General features: G+C 44.4%; 2 protein-coding genes across 7 annotated transcripts in view; one reads left to right on the top strand and one right to left on the bottom strand.

The window, feature by feature from the left end:
• IQCE (IQ motif containing E) overlaps window positions 1-4670 on the bottom strand; it is a 28288-nt gene extending 23618 nt beyond the window's left edge. For 2 of the 4 annotated variants that reach the window (XM_075514710.1, XM_075514711.1), the window contains exons 1-5: window positions 4482-4668; window positions 3045-3092; window positions 2330-2372; window positions 759-899; window positions 333-464 (exon numbers count right to left, since the gene is read on the bottom strand). In XM_075514710.1, the coding sequence (XP_075370825.1) occupies window positions 333-464; window positions 759-899; window positions 2330-2372; window positions 3045-3092; window positions 4482-4523 (406 nt within the window). In that variant the 5' untranslated portion in view covers window positions 4524-4668. Of the gene's footprint in view, window positions 1-332; window positions 465-758; window positions 900-2329; window positions 2373-3044; window positions 3093-4079; window positions 4459-4481 lie in introns of those variants that run through there. The other 2 variants (XM_075514712.1, XM_075514713.1) reach the window with 2 other exon arrangements.
• An 86-nt stretch (window positions 4671-4756) lies between these two features.
• Window positions 4757-14529, top strand: BRAT1 (BRCA1 associated ATM activator 1). Of its 3 annotated transcripts, none has more exons than XM_075514708.1 (13): window positions 4757-5373; window positions 5670-5824; window positions 6612-6756; window positions 7684-8056; window positions 8150-8269; window positions 9421-9512; window positions 9770-9888; window positions 10404-10590; window positions 10980-11053; window positions 11633-11735; window positions 12022-12120; window positions 13175-13353; window positions 13570-14529. In XM_075514708.1, exons 1-13 carry the CDS (start codon window positions 5196-5198, stop codon window positions 14299-14301), a joined length of 2556 nt encoding a protein of 851 aa, XP_075370823.1. In that variant the 5' UTR covers window positions 4757-5195; the 3' UTR covers window positions 14302-14529. The 3 variants fall into 3 exon arrangements, with proteins under 3 accessions (XP_075370823.1, XP_075370824.1, XP_075370822.1); XM_075514709.1 differs by having other exon boundaries at window positions 6609-6756; window positions 7693-8056; XM_075514707.1 differs by having other exon boundaries at window positions 6609-6756.
• The last annotated feature ends 7716 nt before the right edge of the window (window positions 14530-22245 follow it).

The following is a 22245-nucleotide window of genomic DNA, read 5'->3' as shown; positions in this document are numbered from 1 at the left end:
AACTATGTTTTGCAAAGTCACAATAAATTGTCTACAGCTGGCCCATTGAACCATATTATATTTGCAACGTTTTCAGCTGCAAATGCACGGCAATTTGCAAAAAGTTCTGAAAGCTAATAGTGATTCATTGTTCAAAAAAATTTGGAAACCCCGGTCTTATCCAACTTAGAAATCTCAAAAAGTATCTTATGGATCATATTTTGACATATATTTTAATACAGGCTAAACTGAAATGGCTCTTGCTTTACTAAAGCTAAGGTCTTAAGCAATGTGTGTTTTTACATGGAAAAAAGATCATTAACTTTTATCTACCACACCATCACAGAGTTTACCATTACTAGAAGAACGAGAATGTTTTGGCTTCTTCATTCCTAGAGCTTCCTTTAAATATTCTGGAGTGCTACTAGAAATGTTAGTTCGCATATGCCCCATGTCGACATCTGATTTCAGAGGATGGCTCATTCCTGCCAACAAAAAATGGAACAAAAATGCAAAAATCAGGCATAATTGTGAATTAAATTTGTGGATTTATTCTGAGCAAATGCAACATGGAAAGCTCCAGATGCTGTTAATTATTGCCTCTATAAATTCCAATGCTCAAGATCAGATAATTCCAACCACCCAAATAAATAAGAGTGAAATGACTTCCTATGTAGCCTATAATCAAATACAAATCTATTTTTTAAGAGTTTATATGTTAAGCTGTCCACAACACTGAATTTTATCCACATATGCAGTTAAAGTTTCTGTACTAATACCTTGTTTCAGTGATCCCAGCCACATCTGCCTTGGGTTTTTTACAGCAGCACTCTCAAGACGTGCACTGCATGTTCCCTGCAGAGATCGCCCAACTGCAACTTTTTTAGGATACATTTGTGTGCTAGAGCTGTATGGAGACTCTATAACAGAAGAAAATACCTCAGCATTACCTTAAAAAACTCAAAGTCACAAAAATTATTTCTGTCTTGTGCTTCAAAGTTCCCAGACACAGTCCTATTACTTCTAAAAATAAAATTTAACAGCGTACTACATACTGGCTATATGGAGCAATGGGACATTCACCTAAAAAAAAAAAAAAAAAATCACAGTAAAGAAAAAATCCAATTCCAGAAAATGAAGAGGCTTAGAAAGAGGCATAGTGACAGTAATATGACTCAATGCACATAGAAATATTTACATGTACAGTTTGGATAGGCATCCTTAAGATACCTGCATGTTTAAATTCATACATTAAATTGACATTTCAATGAATGCATACACAAACATCCTATCAATGAGAAAAATATGTATGGCTAAACAGACAGAAGTAACTTTATAGCTGCTAATTCACTAGCAATTTTCTTGCAGTAGTCAAAGAACAGAATTGGCCTGATGCAACTGCTGGGGAGCCCCTCACATTACTACTTCAGGTATGGCAGTCACGTTCAAATACAGACACTAATTCCGCTTCAAATTATTAGTATAGATGTGCACTACATGGGCTAACTAGTTAGTCTTCAAATTACCAAGAGAAGTACGTACAGTAAGAAGCAACATCACAAACATCATAGTTGAAACTAAACAGCTATATTAAATTCCATCATTTAGACAAGCAAAGGGATTTCAGGAAAAGAAAGAAGATAGATGTACATCTACCAGAAGAGCATGCCTCTTCCTCAAGCTAAAGCAAATTTAAAAGTACAACATTATTTAATTTATTAGAAACAAACCAAAATAATAACAATCAGCAACACTTTAAGGTAAGGTCTCCTTTGAAACATTCACTGGAAGTGTAAAAAGGAAGGTAAATGGAAAAGTATAGTAAGAAACATAAACCCCAGAAAGAAGGACAAAACCCCACATTAAAACTGCAGATCTAATAATAACATTGTACTTCTAAGGTCATGTGAAAAAAAAACGAAAAACCAAAACCAACAAATGAAACAGAGAACTGCTTAATCTACAAACACAGATATCTACCAGATGGTAGGTAGCTCCAGTAATCCTAGATTCTTTCTACACAGCAAGTATCATCATTTCTCCAAAAAGACAAAGAGAAAAAGAAATTCAGAATACTTGCCATTAGAAGGGATAACATGAGAAGAAAGTAGTTTATGCTGGAGAATCAAGAATTACAACTAGCCCATAAACTTCAATATTTAGTCTACAAAAGTCTAACTTCACAGGTTACAGAACAAATCTCAGATAGGTGTGTTCTGCACACACCAGTGAATAATTCTAAAGAGAATAATAAGATGTTATTTCAAGTAAATCTTCCAGTTCCTGCGTCCCACAAGTCTATCTTGTTCTGCAATAACAGAAGCAGAAGAAAAAATTTTGGAATACTTACTTGGTGACTTTGGAGGCTTGTGAAAAATTTTCTTCTTTAAATTCTGGAACAGAAAAATAATTTTTTAATGTATTTAAAATATTCCACTCTTCAAAGATTTCAGCATATAATCTCAAAATTGGCTTCAATCTCCATTTCGTATGAAGATCACTTGTTCTAATAACACAAAATTTTCTGCATAGAAAAGAAAAATAGTAGAGTTAAGTATATGCAGATTTGGCCACAACAATGGTCACCAGAATTACGGTGGTGCCTACTGAAATTTTAGGCTACAGATGAAAAGTAGTCTATTCATGCTCAGAACACTAAGACCTTCCCCATCAGTATTAAATATGAGTAGCAGCAAATTCAAGATAATCAATTCACAGAGATCATCTGATCAGGCTGATCTGTAGAACCATTTAGCTAAAGGAAAGACTTATTCAATTCCATTAAAACTCTGTAAAAGGATTACTTAGGCCCATAACTTGATAGAACAGCGAGATGAATCCAAACATCATTTGCCACCCCCAGTGCTGAGAATTTAGAAGCCAGAATTACATCCGGAATCAGAGGAGGTTTTTGAATCAAACTACGTTGCACTAACATTTGTTAGCTCTCCTCACTGAAGGGTGTCTTATCGACCAGGAGGCATCATGCGGATATACGGTGTGCAACAACATGCTGACAGGCCTTTTAAGGCATTCACCTGCAGTGTGCCATTAATAAAACTCACCATTTCTGTATCGGATTCACAGGTTATCACAGACAGGCTGTCATCTCCCTAGGAAACAGAGACATTAACTGTGACATTTGCTACTACGTAATTGGTTATAATACATGTCCAGAAAACTTTATATCCTTTTACTATCGCAACAAAGTTTGAGTGCAATAGATTCAAACGGTAAATGTGTCACCACTGTTGCAAAAACCAGCATCATTTGCTCTAACACAAATGTTCTGTGTGATACAGTGCAAGTCACTTCAGACCCGAGCCACAGAGACGGATGCACTTCAGTGCATCACAACAGCTGAACCTTCAGGTGCCAGTTCTGCATTAATTTCTCCACCAGTAAGAGTTAAGCAGCAACTCATCCGGCTGTCCCCTTCCTCACTCACTTGTTCCTACCCTTGCTATGCTATGGGAATGTTCAGTAAACTCAACTGGAGAAGCTATCAGGCTGATGAAAAAAACTCAAACCAAGAAATCAAAAAAGTGGTTAATTTTTCCTCAGACTAAGCTGACAAGTTTCCCTGCTTCTAAAATGTAAGCATATCCACAGCAGAAGGAAAATTTCCACTTTGCTTTCAAATTATCTGAATGTATGCTACCCTCACAGAAAGAACATTTTCACTTGCTGCTGACTCCATGGTGCTCACAGCTGCAGAACCATTCTTCGGACAGATGCTGATCTATCTCTTGAAGAGGCAGGGCAGGGTGAAGTATTTTTGAGAACCCTGGTTGACAGAACAGAAGCTGGGACTAATAACAACAGAGCAGGTAAAACAGCCTTTTCTGCTGGCTGAGAGCAAGCAGGTACATATCTCACACACCATGCCATACAGTTTTTAATTTCCTGAGGCAATATTCCTTGCAGCACACTGATTATTTCTGTTATTTTTAAGGCCTTTTTATCACTCTGGGAGATCTCTCTACCTAACTGCGTCTATCGCACTAGGAATCGGAGAACGTGTAAGGCACCCAGCCTTGACGGGAGAGGGTAAACAACAAAACATTCACCAGAATATAAACGTGCAATAACAAACCCACCCCAGTCCTTGGAAAACTTCACAGTCCCTTCGCTCTTGCAAAACAGGCCCAACAAGAGTCACCTACGACGGACTACAAGAGAACATGGGGACTCCCAGCAAAGGGCCTCAAAACCTCCATCTGGCTGCCGAGGGGGAGAGAAACGAACGCTAACACCCCCCGCGCCATGCTACCGGCCAGCCATGGAGAAACAGGCAGAACCCAGAACCCCGCGGGCTGGAGACGGACCGATCGTCCTCCTCCCCCTCCTAGCCACCGCCTCGCCGGCCTGGAGAGCCTGAGGGGGCTCCAGGCTTTGCCCGGCCCCGCGGGCAGGCGGGAGCGTTTCCCGGGCCGAGCCCGGGCTGAGGCAGGCCCGGGGCCGCCTCCTCCTTCGCCTCCTCCCCGCCGCCCGCTCCTTACCAGCTCCCCCTCCGCGGCCGCCTCGCCGGCCCCCCAGGCCATGGCGGGAGGGTGGCGGAGAGGCCTTAGGGGGTGGCAGGGCGGCCTCGGGCCATGGCGCCCGGCTCGGGGCAGGGGGCGGCCTGGGCTGAGCGCCGGCCTCCCCCCCACGGCACTTCCGGGTTGCGGAAGCCATGGCAACCAGCCGCGCGGCGGAGAGGCGGGGCGGGCCCGGCCGAGCGGCGCTCCACGCTGCGGTCGGGGCGGCGACGCCTGCGCAGAGTGGCGGGGGCCCCCGCCTGCAGCGGCTCCGCCGCCGGGCACTGCCAGGCGGGCCTCGGCCGTGCTGCGGAGCGCGAGTGCCACCAAGCGGCCCCAAAGGCAGGAAGCCCCGGCGGGCCGCGGAGCAGCCCTTGCGAGCGCCGGCTCCGCTCCGCCACCCCGCCAGCAGCTTCTGCACAGGGACGACCCCAGGCGGAGCACGGCCCTGAGCAGTCCCCCCTCCAGCCCCCCACGGGCACCGCCCTCAGAGCAACCGCAGGACCCCCTCCCGTAGCCCCACCGCAGCCGACTCGGCAGCACCCCACGGGCGGAACACCCTGCCGCGCCGCCCGCCCGCCCTCTGAGCGCGCCCGGGCCACGCCCCCACCTTTGCGACACTCGCTTTGCGGCCGGGGCCGGTGAGGCGGGGCTCTGCCGGTCACGGAGGGGGCCCGCGGCCGGCGCCCTCCGGCCATGTCCGTGCAGTTGTCGTGGTTCGTCGCCCGGGCCCGCCGCCGCTTCGCCATGAGCCGCGAGTGCTCTCTCCTGCTGCCGCGCGTCTGCGCCGCCCTGGCCGACCCGCGGCAGCCCGGCTCCGACGACACCTGCCTGGAGAAGCTGCTCGACTGGTTCCGGCACCTGGCGGCGTTCGGTGAGTGCCCGCCGCTGGCAGGGCCCCCCCAGAGCCCTGTCCGAGGCGGAGGGAGGCCTGCAGGCCTGGGGAAGCCTCCCTCGGAGGCGCTGTTCCCTCGGTGGCTCCTGAAACGCTGTTTGGTACTTGAGGCCTGTACCTGGGCTTGGGCTTCAGATGAACCCAAATTCGTCTCTAACAGTTGTGAGGGGTTACACTCAGCTCTGGCAAGCCCCTTAGAGTTATGAGAGAGGGCAGAAGTCCTGGCAGTGACCCTCTGTTTTCTGGCCTCTTCTCGGGCAACCCCCTGTCGCTAGATCCTACCGAGAAGCTGGTGCAGGACAACCCCTGTCTGACAGAGTTCATCACCTCCGTGCTGGCACTGCCAGAGCCCAGTCCGAGCATCCTCTCCTTTACTCTGCGGTTAGCTGGGATACTTGCCGCTTCCGAAAACCGCTTCCAACACTTGCAGGTGAGTCGGCTACCCAGGTACCTGCTGCCACATGTCTGTTTCCTCCTTCTCTATGGAGGACACCTGAAAATGTACGTGTTCTGCTTATAAAATTTCTGGCATTCATCGAACAACTCAGCAAACAGTGGTATGATAATCAAGACCTACAATCCTACCGTTCCTTTTCAGTTCTCATGTAAAGCTGCTGTCTTCTTACTTCTGTCTTGCCACAGTAGTACTATGAATGTAATATGTAGTGTTTCTCATTTTCAGTTCAAAACAGTATATGGGATAACCCTATCTCACAGCAGTCATTGCAAAATATTGTATTCCTGGACAGAGCCTGTAGTTTTAAACTGCACTAACAGGTGTAGTTTTCCCTCCATAGTAGGTTGACAGGAAATCTCTGATTCCCTGCAAAAATGAGGGAGCTTTTTAAAGCCCTGCTTTCTACAATAGAATACATTTATAGTACAAAACTCAAAACCCAAAAGGCTTCCTTCAGGGAAGAGATGCATACAACTGCATAAAGCAGGCTAATAGAACTGATATATACATAAGTTGTCCCTAGCATCTTAAAAACAAGCAGTTTTGGTTTTGAACAGCTCTGTTGCTTAGTCCATGAAAGAGACAGATGTTGAGTTTAAGCATGGGATTCTGAAAATTTTCTATTTTAGTGATATTTCTAGCAAGAGAAGTTTTCACCACAGTATTGATACTCTTGACTTGGATGACAGGGCAGCTTCTCTGCCCCCTTGAGCCCCTTTGCTTACCGTTTACTCTGTGTGTTCTCCTCTGACCTCAGCAGGAGAAGCTGTTGGTCAGGCTCTTTGGCAGGGATGGGCCTCTGAACAGCGCAATGTGGGAAGATGCGTCTGTGCGAAGTGGCTGGGTGGAGGGTGTGCACAGCATGATGCATCACCAGCCTGCCCTCCACTTCCTCTGCAATGGTGGTGAGTACTTCTAGGACTGGTAACCCCAAATCCTCTGTGTCTCTTCCATTCCAGTCTGTTGCTCAGATGTCAAATGAGAGAGACAGGAGTTTTCATTTATTTAAGATAAAAATAAGCCATTTGTCAAAAACACTGAAGTCATTGAAAGATGATGGGGTTTTTGTTAAATTAGTTACGCCTTTTTTCCCCCCCCAAACACTGAAGATAGTGCCCTTTTTAGAGGGGAAAGAGGCACATCTTATGAAACACATGATAAAAACAGCTTATTAAAAGCCTTCTGTAACTCTTTTAAAAGCCTTTTGTAACTCTTACTAAAAGGGACATTTCAGTATGATTTTAGTGCAGAAGAACTAACTAGGGACTCATTTATCTCTTAATAATTACACACATTTGCAGTCCCATTGTGTTATGCAGGTATGTAAATTCTGCTGTTAACACCAACTTTAGATCCCATGTACAGAGGGGCCTAAAAGACTGGGTTGGTATTAACATGCAGCACATACGCTGCTGTTCATGTGATGGAAAAGTGGTACTGGGTCTGCTGTTCATGTTTTTCCTATTGATTGTGTCCAGAGATGGTACAGGCTGCTTCCATAAATACACAGTGAGTGTCCTGTCAACTCTCCTAACATTACTAATGTTATGTTGAGGTCTTCTTTTATTCCTGAGTTATTAAAACACCTGAGGATCTGAAAACAATCTTACTTTCTTCTTTTGTTTGCTTTTTGTTTGTTTGTTGTTAAGGACTGGCTGACTTTGAAGTGCTATAGAGACTACAAAATAAAGTGTAAAAAACCCCACCAACACCATTTAAAGCTGTGTGGTACTTGAATTAGAATAAAATATGGTTGGAGTGCAACAAGGCTCCACCTCACAATAGGAAAGCTGCTGTTTTTTCCTCCAGTGACTTGTTTTGTTTTTACACAGGAGGCATAGATGTGATCTTCACTCTGCAAGGGGATCCCAGCCTGTTTGTGGCTTCAGCTGCCAGTCAGCTTCTGGTGCACGTGCTCACCTTCTCTGTAGAGGCTGAAGCGACTAAACCTCTCAGTACAAAGGACTGTGACTGGCCAGCGAGTGCCCAAATGATTATAAAGCATATAGAAGATTCCCTTCAGTCCAGCTCTGCCTCTCACATCAAGCAGTCATTAAAACTGTTAACTAGTTTGTTTGGCAGTTGTCATGCTACGTGGACTGAAGTACTTTGGTTAGGCATAGCAAAGCAAATAGAATCCTTTTTGACGGAAGAGACTGTTCAAGCACAGCACATGCTGGCGAATCTTTTGCTTAACATGGCATGGTAAAGATCTTCTGGGACCTGGGATCCAGTGATGAGATATATCTGTTTTCCAGTCTCTAATAGGACATTTTACTTACACTTCTTTCTTCTCAGGTCCCCTGTGTTTTGTGACACTGAAGGCAGTTTTTGGGCATTAGTGACTTCTGCTCTGGAACGCTTAACCCCAGTACAAGCGGGTCCTTTGGCAGTGGGAATTTTGAGGCTCTACAAATGGTAGGACTTACTGCAATGAAGTTTTTGCACTCTACAAATGTTTCTGTACTAATATCTCTGGTGTCTTTTCTAGAACTGTTTTTTTTCTCACTGCATTTTCCACTATATTCCGTAATATGTAAGATGGTTGGCAAGGACCGTGCCAGTAGCTAACAAACTTCAGACACTGATAGTAAGAATAATACAGTTTCAAAGAGAGAGAAATGAAAGGAGCCAATATCGTGTTTATGTGTATACTCTTGCGTCTTAGCTACAGCCAGCCAATTTCAGGAAGAAATAGCAGACTCCTTTAACTTTATACTGCCAAGGTTGATTAAGATGGACACAATTTGACTGCCTGTCAAATCCAGTAGTCTCTGTTCAGTTTTCTCTTTCAGAAAAACACTGACTAGTGTAAGAACTTTCACTGCTGTCCAGCAGAAGTGTGCATCTGGAGACTCTGTCAACAGTTGTAGAATAACTTAGGTTAGAAGGAACCTGTAGAAGTGATCTAATTCAACCTCTTGGTCAGTGCAGGGCTAACTTCAAAGATAGATCACGTTGCTCAGGGCCTTCACCATTCAGGTTTCAAATATCCCCAAGGATGAGGGTTCCACAGCTTCTCTGGGCAACCTGTTCCAGTGCTTAACCACTTCCATTTCACTATGAAAAGTATTTTCTGTATATCCAGTTGGAATCTACCCTGTTGCAATTTAAGATTCTTGTCTTGTGCACCTCTGAGAAGTCTGTCTGCATCTTCTCCATAACTCCCCTTTAGGTAGTGAAAAAGCATCAAGAAATCATCAGATGAATACAGCACATGCATACTGATTTACAGGCTAAGTAACACCTGGGTCTTAAGGTATAAGGACACCATTTTGTTGACAAGAAATGCCTCTCTCTAAACCCCCTTCTTACACAGAATCCCACTCTCTATTTGCATAGCTTGATAAGGCTGTTTCTGAATTCCAGAGCCATTTCTCCTCTGCTTTCAGTTAGCCAGGGAAGCTTGGAAGAAGGCTTGAATTGTGATAATACATTCATTGCTCTGTCATTGCTGGCTTGTTTAAAAGCCCACATGAAAAACATTGTTCTGCTCAGCATTTTGGGGCAGATGTTTGGGAAGGAATTGAAGTGTTATTGTTTTGGTAACTGCTGTTTCCTCCTTGAAGCCCACAAGATGTGAGGATTCAGGCACTGACTGTTCTACTTCAGCCAATGGACTGTATTTTGAGAGCAGCCTCCCAACCTCTGGAATACACAGGTACAGTTGTGATAGAAAAGTTAGAGGCTAGTCTGCTTGCCAGTGTTTTAGGTGTCTGGTGCGGACAAAACTGGAGGAGGAGGAGTAGAAGAAGTCAAGGACAGAAGCAGTGTTTGTGGTGAAGTGCAGCATCCTACTGACAGTTGCATTTGAAGGGGTATTCATACTACATCACCTGAATATCTTGATTAACTTTAAAAATCACAGTCCTTTGTATTCACTAATAACCCGAGCTCTTCCCTCCTTTGGTCTTCTAGGTTTGCTGGATGAGTCTGTTAGTGATCCCATCACTGTTGAAAGTCTTCTGTCCTCCAAGTCATCTTGTGCTAGTCTCCTGTGTCAGACCCTCGCTCATCTGGAGGAGCTGCTGTCTCTGGTAACATTCAGAGAAGGAAAAAAAGCCTGGGGATCAAATTGGTCCTTGAAAGACAGCGTTAAGATTGGTTGCAAACTTTTGCAGTAGAAGTTAACAACGTGGAGAGGAGTTGACAGTGAGGGCTTCCATACATTAAAGAAATCTAGCACAGTAGATTCCAAATAGGAAAACAGAGAAATGCTGAGTCTTGTAAAGAGGGACTGCACTTAGTTTTAAATCCATCTTTGCAAGCTTTGTTACCATACCTTACTTCTACTACAATTATTGACCCAGTGAAAAAAACGTGAATTGAACTGCTTTCCCAAGCAGTGAGAAGAATCTCCTTCCATCTGTGCAATAGTTCTTGGGAGAGAGGAAGATAATTTGTTTGTAGTTATTAGCATTGTGGTACCTTAAGAACACACTAGAAGTTGCAATTTTTGCTGCCTCCTGACCAAAAACTCCTGCTCTATATGCACGCTTGAGACTTTTGCTGGAAACTTTTTTGTCTTTTCTTCTCTCTCCCCTCCCATTAGATTCGTTTGCCAGTGGATTTACCCTATACATCTTTGCTACGCTCTCTCATTACAATATTACAATTCTGTAATGGCTTCCTGAGTCCAGCGTCTCCTCTGGGAAGCACAATAAGCCGAATATTGATCAATTGCTTCAGAGTACAGAGGTCAGCTCTTGATGTCCTAGCAGCACTCTCGGAGCGAAAAGGTAAGTTAATTTTCGCACTTTAATTTTCTTTTTTAATTTTGGAAATATTTGACTATTCTGTAGTTGCAGGATTTTTCATTCCCCTTCATTGATCTTTCTGAATGAAGACTACCACTTCCATTTCTGAAACTTGTTCGTTTTTTTCCAACTCTTCCTACTGTCTTGGCTGACCTTACTTTCTGTTGATGAGCCAGGGCAGGTAATGCTGTAATTAAAAAGGTTTTAGTGGTTGTGAGAAATTGGATGTTTCTCCTTTACTCTGAGGATTGTACTTGCTTTCTTCTCCAAAACAGTTTTACAATCCTATGTCTGTATTTCTGCAGTTGAATTGTGATTCAGCTGCTCCTTCTCTCACTATTGGTCCTTTAGTTTTGTTTTCTATGTTTCAGGCTGTGACACACTCATAGGAAGTCTATTTGATGTCCTTCTGGCATACCTGGAGAGTCCGAACACCAGCCCTACTGTGAGTATAGAACTAAGGAGAGATCCAAGTCTATTAGCTTGCCCCAGGGGGATGTAGTTCTGAGAAATTGTCTGACAATAGTTGTTTCTTAGCACAGTTTGTATTAGACTATGTAGGAGACTTGTCTTGGTTCTGGGTTGCTTGCAGAAAATAGCTAAAATTCTGATGAGCGAGTAACTGACCAATACATTGAGTGTTCTTGGAAAGACAGGAGCCATCACGTCTAAGAGTAGCACCAATATACTCAACTTGACATGGCCTTTAAGTATTGAATTCTTTGCATTAAGGGGTTTTGTTTTCTTGCTTTGTTTTGTTCGAATGACTCTGACAACTGCAAATCAAAAGCCGGAGGTACTAGAACTTTGTAACACTAAGCTGAGAACAGGCATTTTCTAGGTGTTTGTTAGAAATGTTATATAAACACCATTTATTTGTGGCTTACTTCTCAGTAAGGAAGCATATGTACTTGTTTACTCTGAGAAATTCTCTGTAAGTTTGAGTCTAAAACAAATTTTATCTAGCATAAAGGCAACAATGCCCCCTCCTGTAGTAAAGTATATCTGCTTTATATTGCTTCAGGTTCTAAAGAAAACATTTCAAGCTACATCCAAGTGGTTAGTGCGCTTGCAGGAACTGTCCTGCTCCAACAGTCAGTGGCAACAAACTGAGAAGATTTTGGAAGGTAACGAAGCTATTCAAGTTGGGACAAACAGCAGCTAGAGACACGATACATGAAATCTGCTCTTGCCTACCTTTCCTGCTCAAAGCACTTAGGACTCATTTGTTTGCAATTATGTTGAATTTACGTTTAGCTGCCCAAATAGTGCTTTGAAGAACTCTGGGAGAAGCACACAGCAGCAGCAAAAGGGATTGCATCAGATAAAGTGATATAGAGGTTGTACAGAGATTGCATCAGTAAGGCTTGTTGCCTTTCCTGTCCATTCAAGCTTGTCACTTGGCTTTTACAGATGTGTTTCTGGTGCTGCAGAAGCGTTTGTGCAGTCCTTGCTGGGAAGTAAGGGATTCTTCTCTGGAGTTCCTCACTGTCCTGATTAAATGCTTGAGAGGTAGGTACAGAGATTTAACAGTTCAGATTGGAGGAGTATTTCTTTTAATGCTATGAAAATCAGTCAGGCTTGTGAAGCATCCTCTGACCTCTAACTGGAGGGGTAAGAAAAGAAAGAAGTGTCAAGATTTTTACTCTTAGATCATAATCAAAATCTGACAAAAAGATTAATAAACTTATCCTACTTTTCTGTTGAACTCAGATTGCTGTGCCCTCCTTAATGACAGCTTTCATGAGTTAAACTGAGGGGTGTTGAGACAGTCATATATGTTGAGACAGTCATATATGTTGAGACATGTATGTCAAGGCAGGTGACAGTGCTTAATGGCCGATCATACTTTCCCTTTTTTCAGTTTGCTCTGTAGTGGAGTCTGTCTGGTTTCACTCAGCAGGTTGGGGGCTGGGATTTAGGAGGCCAAAAGCCTAGATCTGCTTTGCACGCTTTGGGTTAATTACTGATTTTCCACTTTACTGGTAGCTCAGGCTTTGCAGCAGGTAGCACTAAGGCAATGTTAATTCTCCTACAGTAGCTCTGTGATGTTGGAAGAGAGGAGGATGTTGTCGACTACTGTTGTCCCCAGGTCACAAACGAAGCATCCAGCACACTCAGCTGCATTAGCAGTTTACCCTGCAGCCCCTCTCAGTGCTGCAGTTGCATTCTTTTTCTTTGCTGTATGCTTGACAACAAGAAAGGAAGACTATTTTTTTCCTACTTTAAGCAAAGGCATAAGTTTGAGGCTGAAACCACATCCCTGCTTGCCCTGGGAAAGTTTTTTCTTGCCGCTAGAACAACTGTAAATGGATTTTTCGAAGTTCCAGTGTCTAGCAGGGCTTGACTGAAAGTCACCAAGCTGCTGGAAAATGCGGAGCCTGACACACAGTGTCTGTGCTCTTGTGAGCAGCTGCCTGGTCTCTGCAGTGGCTCAGCTCACTGGCAGCTGTCCCTGCAGTCAGTGGGCATCCTTGTATGACGCAAAAAACTGTTTGCATTGGAAACAGCTTCATGCTCTGAGAGAATAAAGCCTCGCTTCTTTGGATTGCTGTCTTGTTTACAGACCAGGATGAGTTCAGGCAGTCTCTCCTGTCTTCGGAGGTGCCGAGGCTTACAGAAAATCTACTTGAGGATCCAGAAAGCTACGTGCGAGCGAGTGCTGTGACTGCTGTGGGACACTTGGCCTTCATTACTTACTTTGCTCCAGAGTCACCTGTCATAGGGAATCAGTGTAACAAAGAGGTATGATGACTTTGTGTAGCCCACTGCAGAATCAAGCAGAACTACGCATCAGTTTACTGCTGTACTACTTAAAAATTCTTCAAGTTGTCTGCAGTCTCATGCAGGCAGATTTCACAACCAGTAATGAAGAGACTAGATTTTTTTTACTTCTGCTGTTCTTGTTTCATTGCATGTTCCTCCCCTCATTGTGCTTTCTCTTTGTCTTTTTACATTTAGAACACTGTAGCAAAGCTTCAAGAAATCTTGTCGACAGACTCAGAGGGCTTTCCTAGGAGGGCTGTGATCAGCATCTTCACCAAGTGGCTGAGACAAGGCTGCACAGGTCAGCTGGAAGATACAGAGCAGTTTGTCTCTAGAGTGATCCAAACTGTGGAGCATGACTTAGACTGGGAAGTCAGACGTGGTGGTTTGGAATTGGTTGAAGTTTTCTGTAGTCAGACAGTTTGCCAACTTGGCCTTTCTGAATGCCCATATGCTCCTGTCTCATCTGCAGTCAGTAGCTCCATTCATCAGAATGAGTTGCTGCAGATATTTTGCCGAGCAAAAGTGTTCAGCTTTTTGTTTCGGTCTTTGTGTGACTGTGACAAACCAGTAGGTCAGCGAGCCTGTGATATACTGCTTGGCTTAAGAGACAATTTCTATCCAGTTAGTACCCTGAAGGATTCACAAGGGACTGGAGATTCACCTGCAGGACGTGGCATTGCCTGGTTACAAAGGACACTAGGGCAGGGTTCTCTGGCCCAGAACTTCCCCACAGATGATGGTAATGGGGTGGATTTTCAAGATCCAGAGAGCATGATGATAGTTTTGGGTACAATAGACTTAGAAGAGCTACATGATGAGCTAAATAAAAGTAGTGACCACATGGAGAAAAGCCCTCAGTCCCTCTTACAGGACATCCTTGCTACTGTGGGGACCACAGAGGAGAATGAAGCTGACTGTTACTGAAGACATCTTTTGCTCTGAGGGAGCAGCGCTTAAGCAGTGTTCTGGAGGAGAATTATTTGCTACCAGTCATGAAGTCTTTCTTGAGACAGGATGAAAAGAAGTGTTACGCTGAACGGAAAAAAGGATATTTTTGTTAGCTGTTAAATGGGTTAGAAAATCTTTTGTTTAATACTGATTAATTTTTTGTTAAAAAGTGTCATCTCCAATAAACTGTGATTTGTTTTTCAAAGTAAACACATTATGGAAATGCATTTGTTCTTTTTTTTAAGTCCTGTGTCTTTTAAGACAGCACCAGACCATGCCTAGATAAGGAAACATTTTTAAGAAACAAAAGAGTGACTGAAAATAAGTTGTTGCATGCTCCTTTTAGAGCCAAAGTAGCTAAAACTGATGAAGACTGGTTTTAAGGGACAGTTGTTTGGATCTTGTCTGTATCTCCATTCTAAAAACAGAGTTCTCTAGTTCCCTGTTGCATTTTGAGGTCTAGAGCAGAAGACGGCCTTTAAGGAGTCAAAAGCTGATCATAACATTACAAACTTTCTTCAATAGATAACATACTTGTTTGGTCTTAATAGTGACACTAAAAAGCTGACTTTGTTTTTAACTGAAGCCAGAAGCAAGTCCATTTTGCTGAATTTTTCAAGTGCTCCTATTCTCCATTCCTAGAGAATTAGGATAGCTTCTAACTAGTAAGAGAAACTGACACGTGCAGCTTTTTCATGATCAAATAGATCTGTGCTTAGCTTTGGTAAACTATTAGAAAACAGCAGCTATGGTCTGAATGGCAACACTGTTTTCTGAGAAAAAATTGCCAATTTTTTAAAAAAGCTCAGGGAAGACTGTAGTTTGCAACTCACACCAAGGTCTTGCCATGTGCTAAGAAGCTTTCTGAGACCTACGGGGAAAAAAAGTACCTTTACCAGTAAGTCAAACCATGCTGTATTCTTTTTCAGCACTGAGGGGTGTTACTTGGCATCCTTTATCCTCCTGGAGCCTACGTAGAGGCAGGAACACAAAATGCATTTTAGGCTAATGGAAGCTATACCATCTAATGCAGTGGAAGAACTTCTACAATCTCCTCCTTCAATATTATCCCTGCAGCAGTACAATGGGGCGAGATGTAGTTTGAATTTCTTGCTGCTGAGGTTGAAGATTTACTCTATGCCTTTTAATGAAGTCAGCACACTTACCTATTGCTCTGTGCACAGCTTTATGTATGACAGACCCCTTGGGAGTTGTACCAGCAGCTGTTATTAGGAGAAAGCAGCTCTGCTTCCGATACGCAATTCTACCTGAGCAGGGTCTACACCTGGCAAAAGACAGAAGATATTAAAAATCAGGCCTTTTCCTGCCACTATGTTTTTCGTAGAAATTGAAGGGGTTAGTGAGAGAGAGGGGATTTCCTTTTAAAGAAGTGTGGACTGTTTGTGGAGTTTTAGCAATCCTGTCGGGTGAAGAGATTATAGTTCCAAAACTAGCATTATGTGTTGGCAATAGGTCAGATATGCTTCAGGAGAGGAGGCAGCAGGTTGCTGGGTAAATGTCTTCCTCCTGTTCAGCACTAGAATTCTTGTGATTTCAGGGTTGTGCAGTTCAGGAGACTCCAAGGAATTATTCAAATATCAGCAAATTGAAAAAGTGACTCGTTACAGAAGGGAAACTCCACTGCTTATTACCAAGGTCTCTTGACTCCCAGACCTATTAATTTTTAATGGAACTTTTTTCTTTTTATATCGGCTGGGGTGATGGTGACATTGTTAAGTTTATACCATTTCCCTCATTGCAGTCCAAAGTCTTGTTTATACACAGGATGCTTGTACACTAAAAACCCAATGTACAACAAACTGGGAGGGCTCCTTATCTTTAGAAGGGAAATTAAGAACTCCTTTCATCCTTCATTAAAAACAGGTCTCCACCTCTGGCAATTAGGTGACTCAGTGCTGATTTTGTACTTCCGAGCTCACTACATTGCCTTACTTTGTTTTCTCTGCCGCTCTAGTTACAGTAGAGTGTCTTATTAACACTGAGATTCTTGGACTGACATCCTGCACCTGATAACTGGGAGAAACATGAAGAGTCATGAATTTCTGTGCAGTGTGAGGAACAAATGCCGGGCAATGGGGAGATTATGGGAGATGAAAGCAAAAGAAAAACCCCATGTTTCTTTCCATAGAAAATGATGGCAGTGGGTCTTGCGAGATGAAAATTTAGCTACTGAATTAGTAAACTCACACCAACAACTACCAATGTGAATCATCCATCATGCTGGGAAGCCATACCTTCTATAGGATGCCATCCTTGCACACTGTTAAGAACTCAGGTGCAAGCCCTACCCCACTTACACTGCTAACTCATTTTCAACCCACTTCTTACCTACCGAAGCTTTTTTTGCCCCTCCACAAGATCCTTGTCCCAGCCCCACAGCTTTCTGCTGGGTTAAGAATTTACACCATGTGGTATGTCTTGCCAAGGAGCTGTGGTCATGGTGCGCCTAGGGGGAGGGTTTAACTCTCAAGGAGACAGTCCTGAGAAGCAGATGTGTTACCCCCCGCATGCATACTGAGCATTCACTCCAACAAGTGCTATTGCTGCTTACCACTTCACAACGTGACAACAGTGGTCCCTCCATAAACTCTACACACCCAGCTTGCTCCTGTCACACACTGAGGACTCCAGCCATGTAGAGAAGGAGGTGGGCTGCCTGGCCTTCCGTTATGGACACAGGAGAAAGTTCTTTTGGGGATGGATTTCTGTGGAAACCGCTGCTTTCACACCGTCAGTGCTGTAGCTGTGTAAAGTTCCTGCAGGAGGCAGGCACCACCGAGAGAGTTTTTCCAACACCCCCCCCCCCCCAGCTGATTCCAGCAAAGGCTGTGGCCAGACATGGACTCATTTAATGCAAGAAGCACTGAGGCTCAGGACTGTCATTTGCTTTAATGTGGGCTGTGGATAGCAGGCAGTAGCAGTACAAGTGGTATCAATGCAGAACATCACAGATTAGAAAAATTTATGTCTCTGATGGCTGGTACTGTGAAAGAAGATTACAAAGCTCATTTCAGCTTTTTATCTGCACAGGGGCAATGTAAGTTCTTTTGCCTGATCTGTACGCAGGTATGAAATTCCTAGAGTTGCTTTCAACACATTTCAGCAAAGCTCTGAAGAAAGGATTTATCCTTTAACTGCTCAGACTCAAACAGACACAGGAGAGAATAAGCATCTTTGGCTCAGCCCTACACTAGTAACGGCTTTATAAAAGCTGCCAAAAGAATGGCTATTAATTTTCTGGTTTAATACACTGGACATTTAAAATTCAAAGAATATTCTTTGCCTAATTATACTAATTGCACAACTTAGTCAAAAATGGGCCATAAATGTCTAAGGCTGTTGCTTTAGCTTAGATATATGTGATCTGTGCTTACAGATTAACTCATGCATATCTTTGCAATTTCTTTTGTCTATCTCTAATAAAATTTTCTCTACCTTCCAATACGTATTCATCAAGGCTTCTAAAAACCACCGTGTGTTAAAGAAGAAACTGATCAACCAGCTTCACTGCAGAAGTTCTCAGCAATTTACAATGGAAAAATATATCAGTAGCAATACCTCTGTAGTCTGTGTCATTTCCCTTTAGAGCAGTGGTTTTTGTCCTCTGCTGAGAAATAAAGCATCGCTTAACACGGCCAGACCTCAGCCTGCGTCAGACGCGCTCCTCCACAGGCAGGACAGATCTTGCCTATAACCTTGCAAGCCAGCACACAGAGAAAGAGAAGGACTTTCTTTCAAAGAAGCGGTGTGTCTGTCTGAACAAGATGGAACAAAGCTGGTGATGTACAGCTGTAATGAAAGCATTCGGGGCTCTGCAAGTACACATCACAGATACACTTATAACCCATCCCCAGATGGAAGGGGAAATGAGCAGTCTGCATCGAGAGTCCCTGCAATTACACAACTGCGTCAGTTAAAGCAGAACGAAACTAAAGAAAACAGTATTTCTATCTGTAATATCAATGCCAAGTCTCCGCTCAGAGCACAGCAGCTCAATGTGTTAAAGGACTGTCTTTACCATAAACATAGACAGGGCTGTGAAGATGCCTTTCACGTGGCTGCCTCCAAAACAAACCCATCCAAACCAAGTTACTCCCCAGCTTGTTCTGCAGTTGCCCAGTTGTTAAACTCCGTGCAGGGGCAGGAACACGCTGTCTGGGACAGAGGGTGCACCCGCTCCTTTGAGGGACATTGCCCTATTAGACCAGAGCAGGTATAAAGTAAAACTACGACTTTAAACAGCTCCTGCAGACCCTTAGGGCTTGAACTGTGATAGGACTGCCCCTTTTCACTACTTTTCAGTACAGGATAGGTAGGAATTACCCTTAAGAAATAGATGCACTTTCAGATCTTCAGTTCTCCCATTTCATTATCTCTTGGTCCTCATATTGCCAGTCTCTGTTGATCCCATATTCCCTGAGCTTTCAGGCTGGGTCAGTAGAAGGGAGGAAGGAACTTGTGCTGCTGTGCATAGGGACATCAAGGCTTGCCTTGGCTGGTCCCTCACCACCACCCTGCTCAGGGAGGTGATGTTTCAGCCACGCTCAGAGCTTTGGTCTTGAACCAGCTTCTGGCCTGGGCTGTGGCCAGCACGAAGGAGCTGCACAGCCTGGTCTGGCAGATTGTGAATCCAGGCTGTACATCTTGAAACATGACTTGACCCAGCCAAGCCAGCTCCAAAATAAACTCATATTAAGCTGCGTTAGCCATCACACATGCAATTCTCCCGATTTAGCCCTTATATAGGCTGGGCAGGAGCGCAGGTGAGCCCTGGAGCCCATTGCTCTCAAAAACAAACACCCTTGATGGGACTGATCTCGTGATTACAACTCTCATTACGTGCCAACAACCAAAAGCTGCAGTTAAAACACGAATGGCAATGGTTGCTAAGTGACAGCATCCGTACAGGCTTGTCACAGCCGTGAGACAAACATCTGTGGCTGCACAGCAATCCCATCTTGTCCATGTAATTGAGGATAAAAATGCTGTTTTCATTACCGTCTAGTAACCTTAACTTTGACCTGTCAGAATATTTTACGCTTTAGGTTTTGATGAAGAGCCCCATGAAAACAAGGCTAAAGCCTCCACTGAAACCAGTGGAAGTGAGTTTGATTCAACGTATCTTTAATATTGCATGCTCTTTCAACATATTTTCTTCCCAGTGAACTAGTGCACAAGACAACAACATGGCTTTCTCAGCTAAATGGTCCATTTTCTGAAAAACAGGGAGCTCTGTGACAGTATTTTCAGTGAGAGTCATTTGAAAAAAAAAAAAAAACAAACCCAAAACAACAAAATAAACAAAAAATTCACCCGTCGGCTTCTAAAGTGAACCTGTGGGCTATGTTCAACACTGAAGATTTCTGCAATATTTGGAAAAGATAACTTTTTTTAGAGCTGCAAACAACATATATCCTTATAAATAAAGTATTTAAGCTGCAACTTTAAAATTACATAAAGTGATGGTTGAGTTGTTAAGGAGCCTGGGATCCAGCAGGGCACGAAGGGGTCACTTGTCCCAGTGAAAGCAGGGGTGGGACGGGGTGGGAGGAAGCCTTAATAGGTAGTTAAGCACCATTTTGCCTGGGTGGAATATTGCAAACCCTGAAAGTAGAGATACCGTAGTTAGCACAACTGGCAGCTCAATGCATCCAAGGCAAATATATTTTTAAAAAAGGGGAGGGGGAAAAAAAAAAAAAAGTATTGCAACAGGCTGTATACAATCGCTTGCTCACCCTACGTACTCTTAGACACTGCAGAAAAACCTGTTTGAGGCCATGCTGGTAGCAGAGACAAAGGGATGGATCTGTCAACGTCCTGTGAACAGATCGGAAGTGACCAGGAAAAGCCACCACCCAGCTGCCAAACGGAGCGAGAAAAGCACAAACAGGCGTGCACAGCTTGGCACGCACGCACACCGACCACAATGCAAGCGTGAGAGCTGTACGGGCATATCCAGGCACTCAAACACAAGGATCATCTTCAGCTCTGATGCAGAGCATCTTGGCCTGAAACATCCTACCAGAGCGCGTGTGACCACATTTACTCCAAGCAGCAGTTCTCAGCGACTGCTGAAGCTCATTATGCCCTTTCCTAATGAATTATCTTCTGGCTCCATCCACAGAAGCCTCAATTTCCAGTGCCAGGAGTAACAGCCCTGATCCGGCCGACAGCTCTAACACGAGTCACCAGTGCAGTGAAAGCTCATCCACATGGATAAAGCCAACCTGACTGTTGCCTTTGGTCACTTATCTCCACGTCAGCATATTAAGCGCTTCTGTTTTGCAGTGTGCCAGAGTAAAATGTGATATTTTTTTTCCCCCTCGATATTTTATCCATAAGTGCAGCACTTTTCCTAGCTGTTCTCCTTATTCCTCAGATTGCTTTGCCACAGCCAAGAAAACGAGCGTGCTTCATACTGGTATTAAAACCCTGTGTCCCTGCTCTCTAAATCACACAGCACAGGGTGAATATTGCGGTGCAGACAAAGGTCTGACTTTTCAGCAGCATTAAATTAGGCAGCTCAAAGGTGTAGCATGCTGTCTGGCTGGATGAAAGGCACGTCCTCCGCGTACGCCATGGCACAGCGCTGGCGGGCAGACAGCTCAACCTCGCCATCACTACAGACATGGCATTCGGGGGGGGTGGAGGAGAAGAAAAAAAAAAAAAAGACAAAAAAAAAAAAAAAAGAGACCTCCTGTCTCCCTAATTCCTGTTGAGAACTCCTGCCCCGTAGGGATCAGCCTTGCCCTCCTCCCTAGTTTGGGAGCACCTTCTCTGCCCTTATTTATCACAACGAGATCAAAGATCCATCTCCATGGAAACGTCTGAGCTCAAAGAGTTTCTGCACTACGGCTTTACATCCTGCACGGAGGTTTTGGCACTGTTTTTTGAAACAGAAGCTTTTAGATGATCAGCATGCAGGTCTCTTCAGAAATGGTTTGATTAGTAAAAGTTGATAACCTGAGCAGCACGCGTATGCGTGTAAATAACAGGCACGCTGCAGAGCAGAACTGCCGTTGCGTTACGGCATCTGCGGTCCATGAAGCGCGCAGGCATTCAGCTGTACACAGAGACATCCGTGCCCTGGCTCCCATGGCATCCCGTGCCCTGGCTCCCAGGCTGTTTCCCTCACGTGCAGAGTAGACGAGGGACACTGTCACGTGTGTTCTTCGATAGCTGGCACCCCAGCACTTTGTCCCCACATCTGAAGTTTGGTAGGACTTTCAGCAGATCTAGAGACCAGAGCCATGTGGGCAGAGCTGCTGGAGCCCATGACTGCCCGCTCTGTGCTGCATCTCAAGCCTCGGAGGAGGCAGCTGCAGAGCTGCTTGGACTTGACTTACCCAACAGCAACGGCAAGTGGCACAGCACCCAGCCCAGCAAAGACGTCACGATTCCTGCATTCAAACGGTTATTGAATGCAGCCAGCAGTGGCTGGGGCACTGGTGCTGGGTCATTCCAGTGACTTCCCTCCCAGTAGTGCTGAGCTCCCATTCCTTCAGTACAGTCGCTCTTACAACTGATTCCCAGGAGAGGGAAAATAAATAAATAAATAAATTTAAAAAGTAAACCAGACATGGCTTATGATATTTTTGTTCCCTGTTCAACTCGCCACATGGCCACACAAACTGTTAAACTGTCATACTGGGGGCAGGAGCAACCGGCCTGGAGGAAAACTGTTCATACAGCCATTGCAGCCGCTGCCAACAGAAAGTGGATGTGGAGCTGCAGCCTTGCAGGAAATCCTGGATTTGGTTAAACCTCACATGAAGAAAAGTCAGGATAAAAAGGAGTGAAACAGGACTCACTTGCGAGACTCTCATTTTCACAGGCATGTCCCATGAAGGGCGAGCAGGGAGTGAAGAGCACCCGGGGCTGCGTTAGCACCAAAGCAGA

The sequence above is a fragment of the Mycteria americana genome, chromosome 12 (genome assembly GCF_035582795.1).
Source record: "Mycteria americana isolate JAX WOST 10 ecotype Jacksonville Zoo and Gardens chromosome 12, USCA_MyAme_1.0, whole genome shotgun sequence".
NCBI lineage: Eukaryota > Metazoa > Chordata > Aves > Ciconiiformes > Ciconiidae > Mycteria > Mycteria americana.
The sequence above is the reverse complement of the archived record's forward strand: the minus strand, read 5'-3'. Positions and strand labels throughout refer to the sequence as shown.

Coding starts and splice junctions, on each gene's coding strand:
- BRAT1 (XM_075514707.1), top strand. CDS start 5,196: ATGTCCGTGCAGTTGTCGTGGTTCGTCGCCCGGGCCCGCCGCCGCTTC. Junction 5,825..6,608: donor ACCGCTTCCAACACTTGCAG/GTGAGTCGGCTA, acceptor CTCTGACCTCAG/CAGGAGAAGCTGTTGGTCAG. Junction 13,354..13,569: donor GGAATCAGTGTAACAAAGAG/GTATGATGACTT, acceptor TTTTACATTTAG/AACACTGTAGCAAAGCTTCA.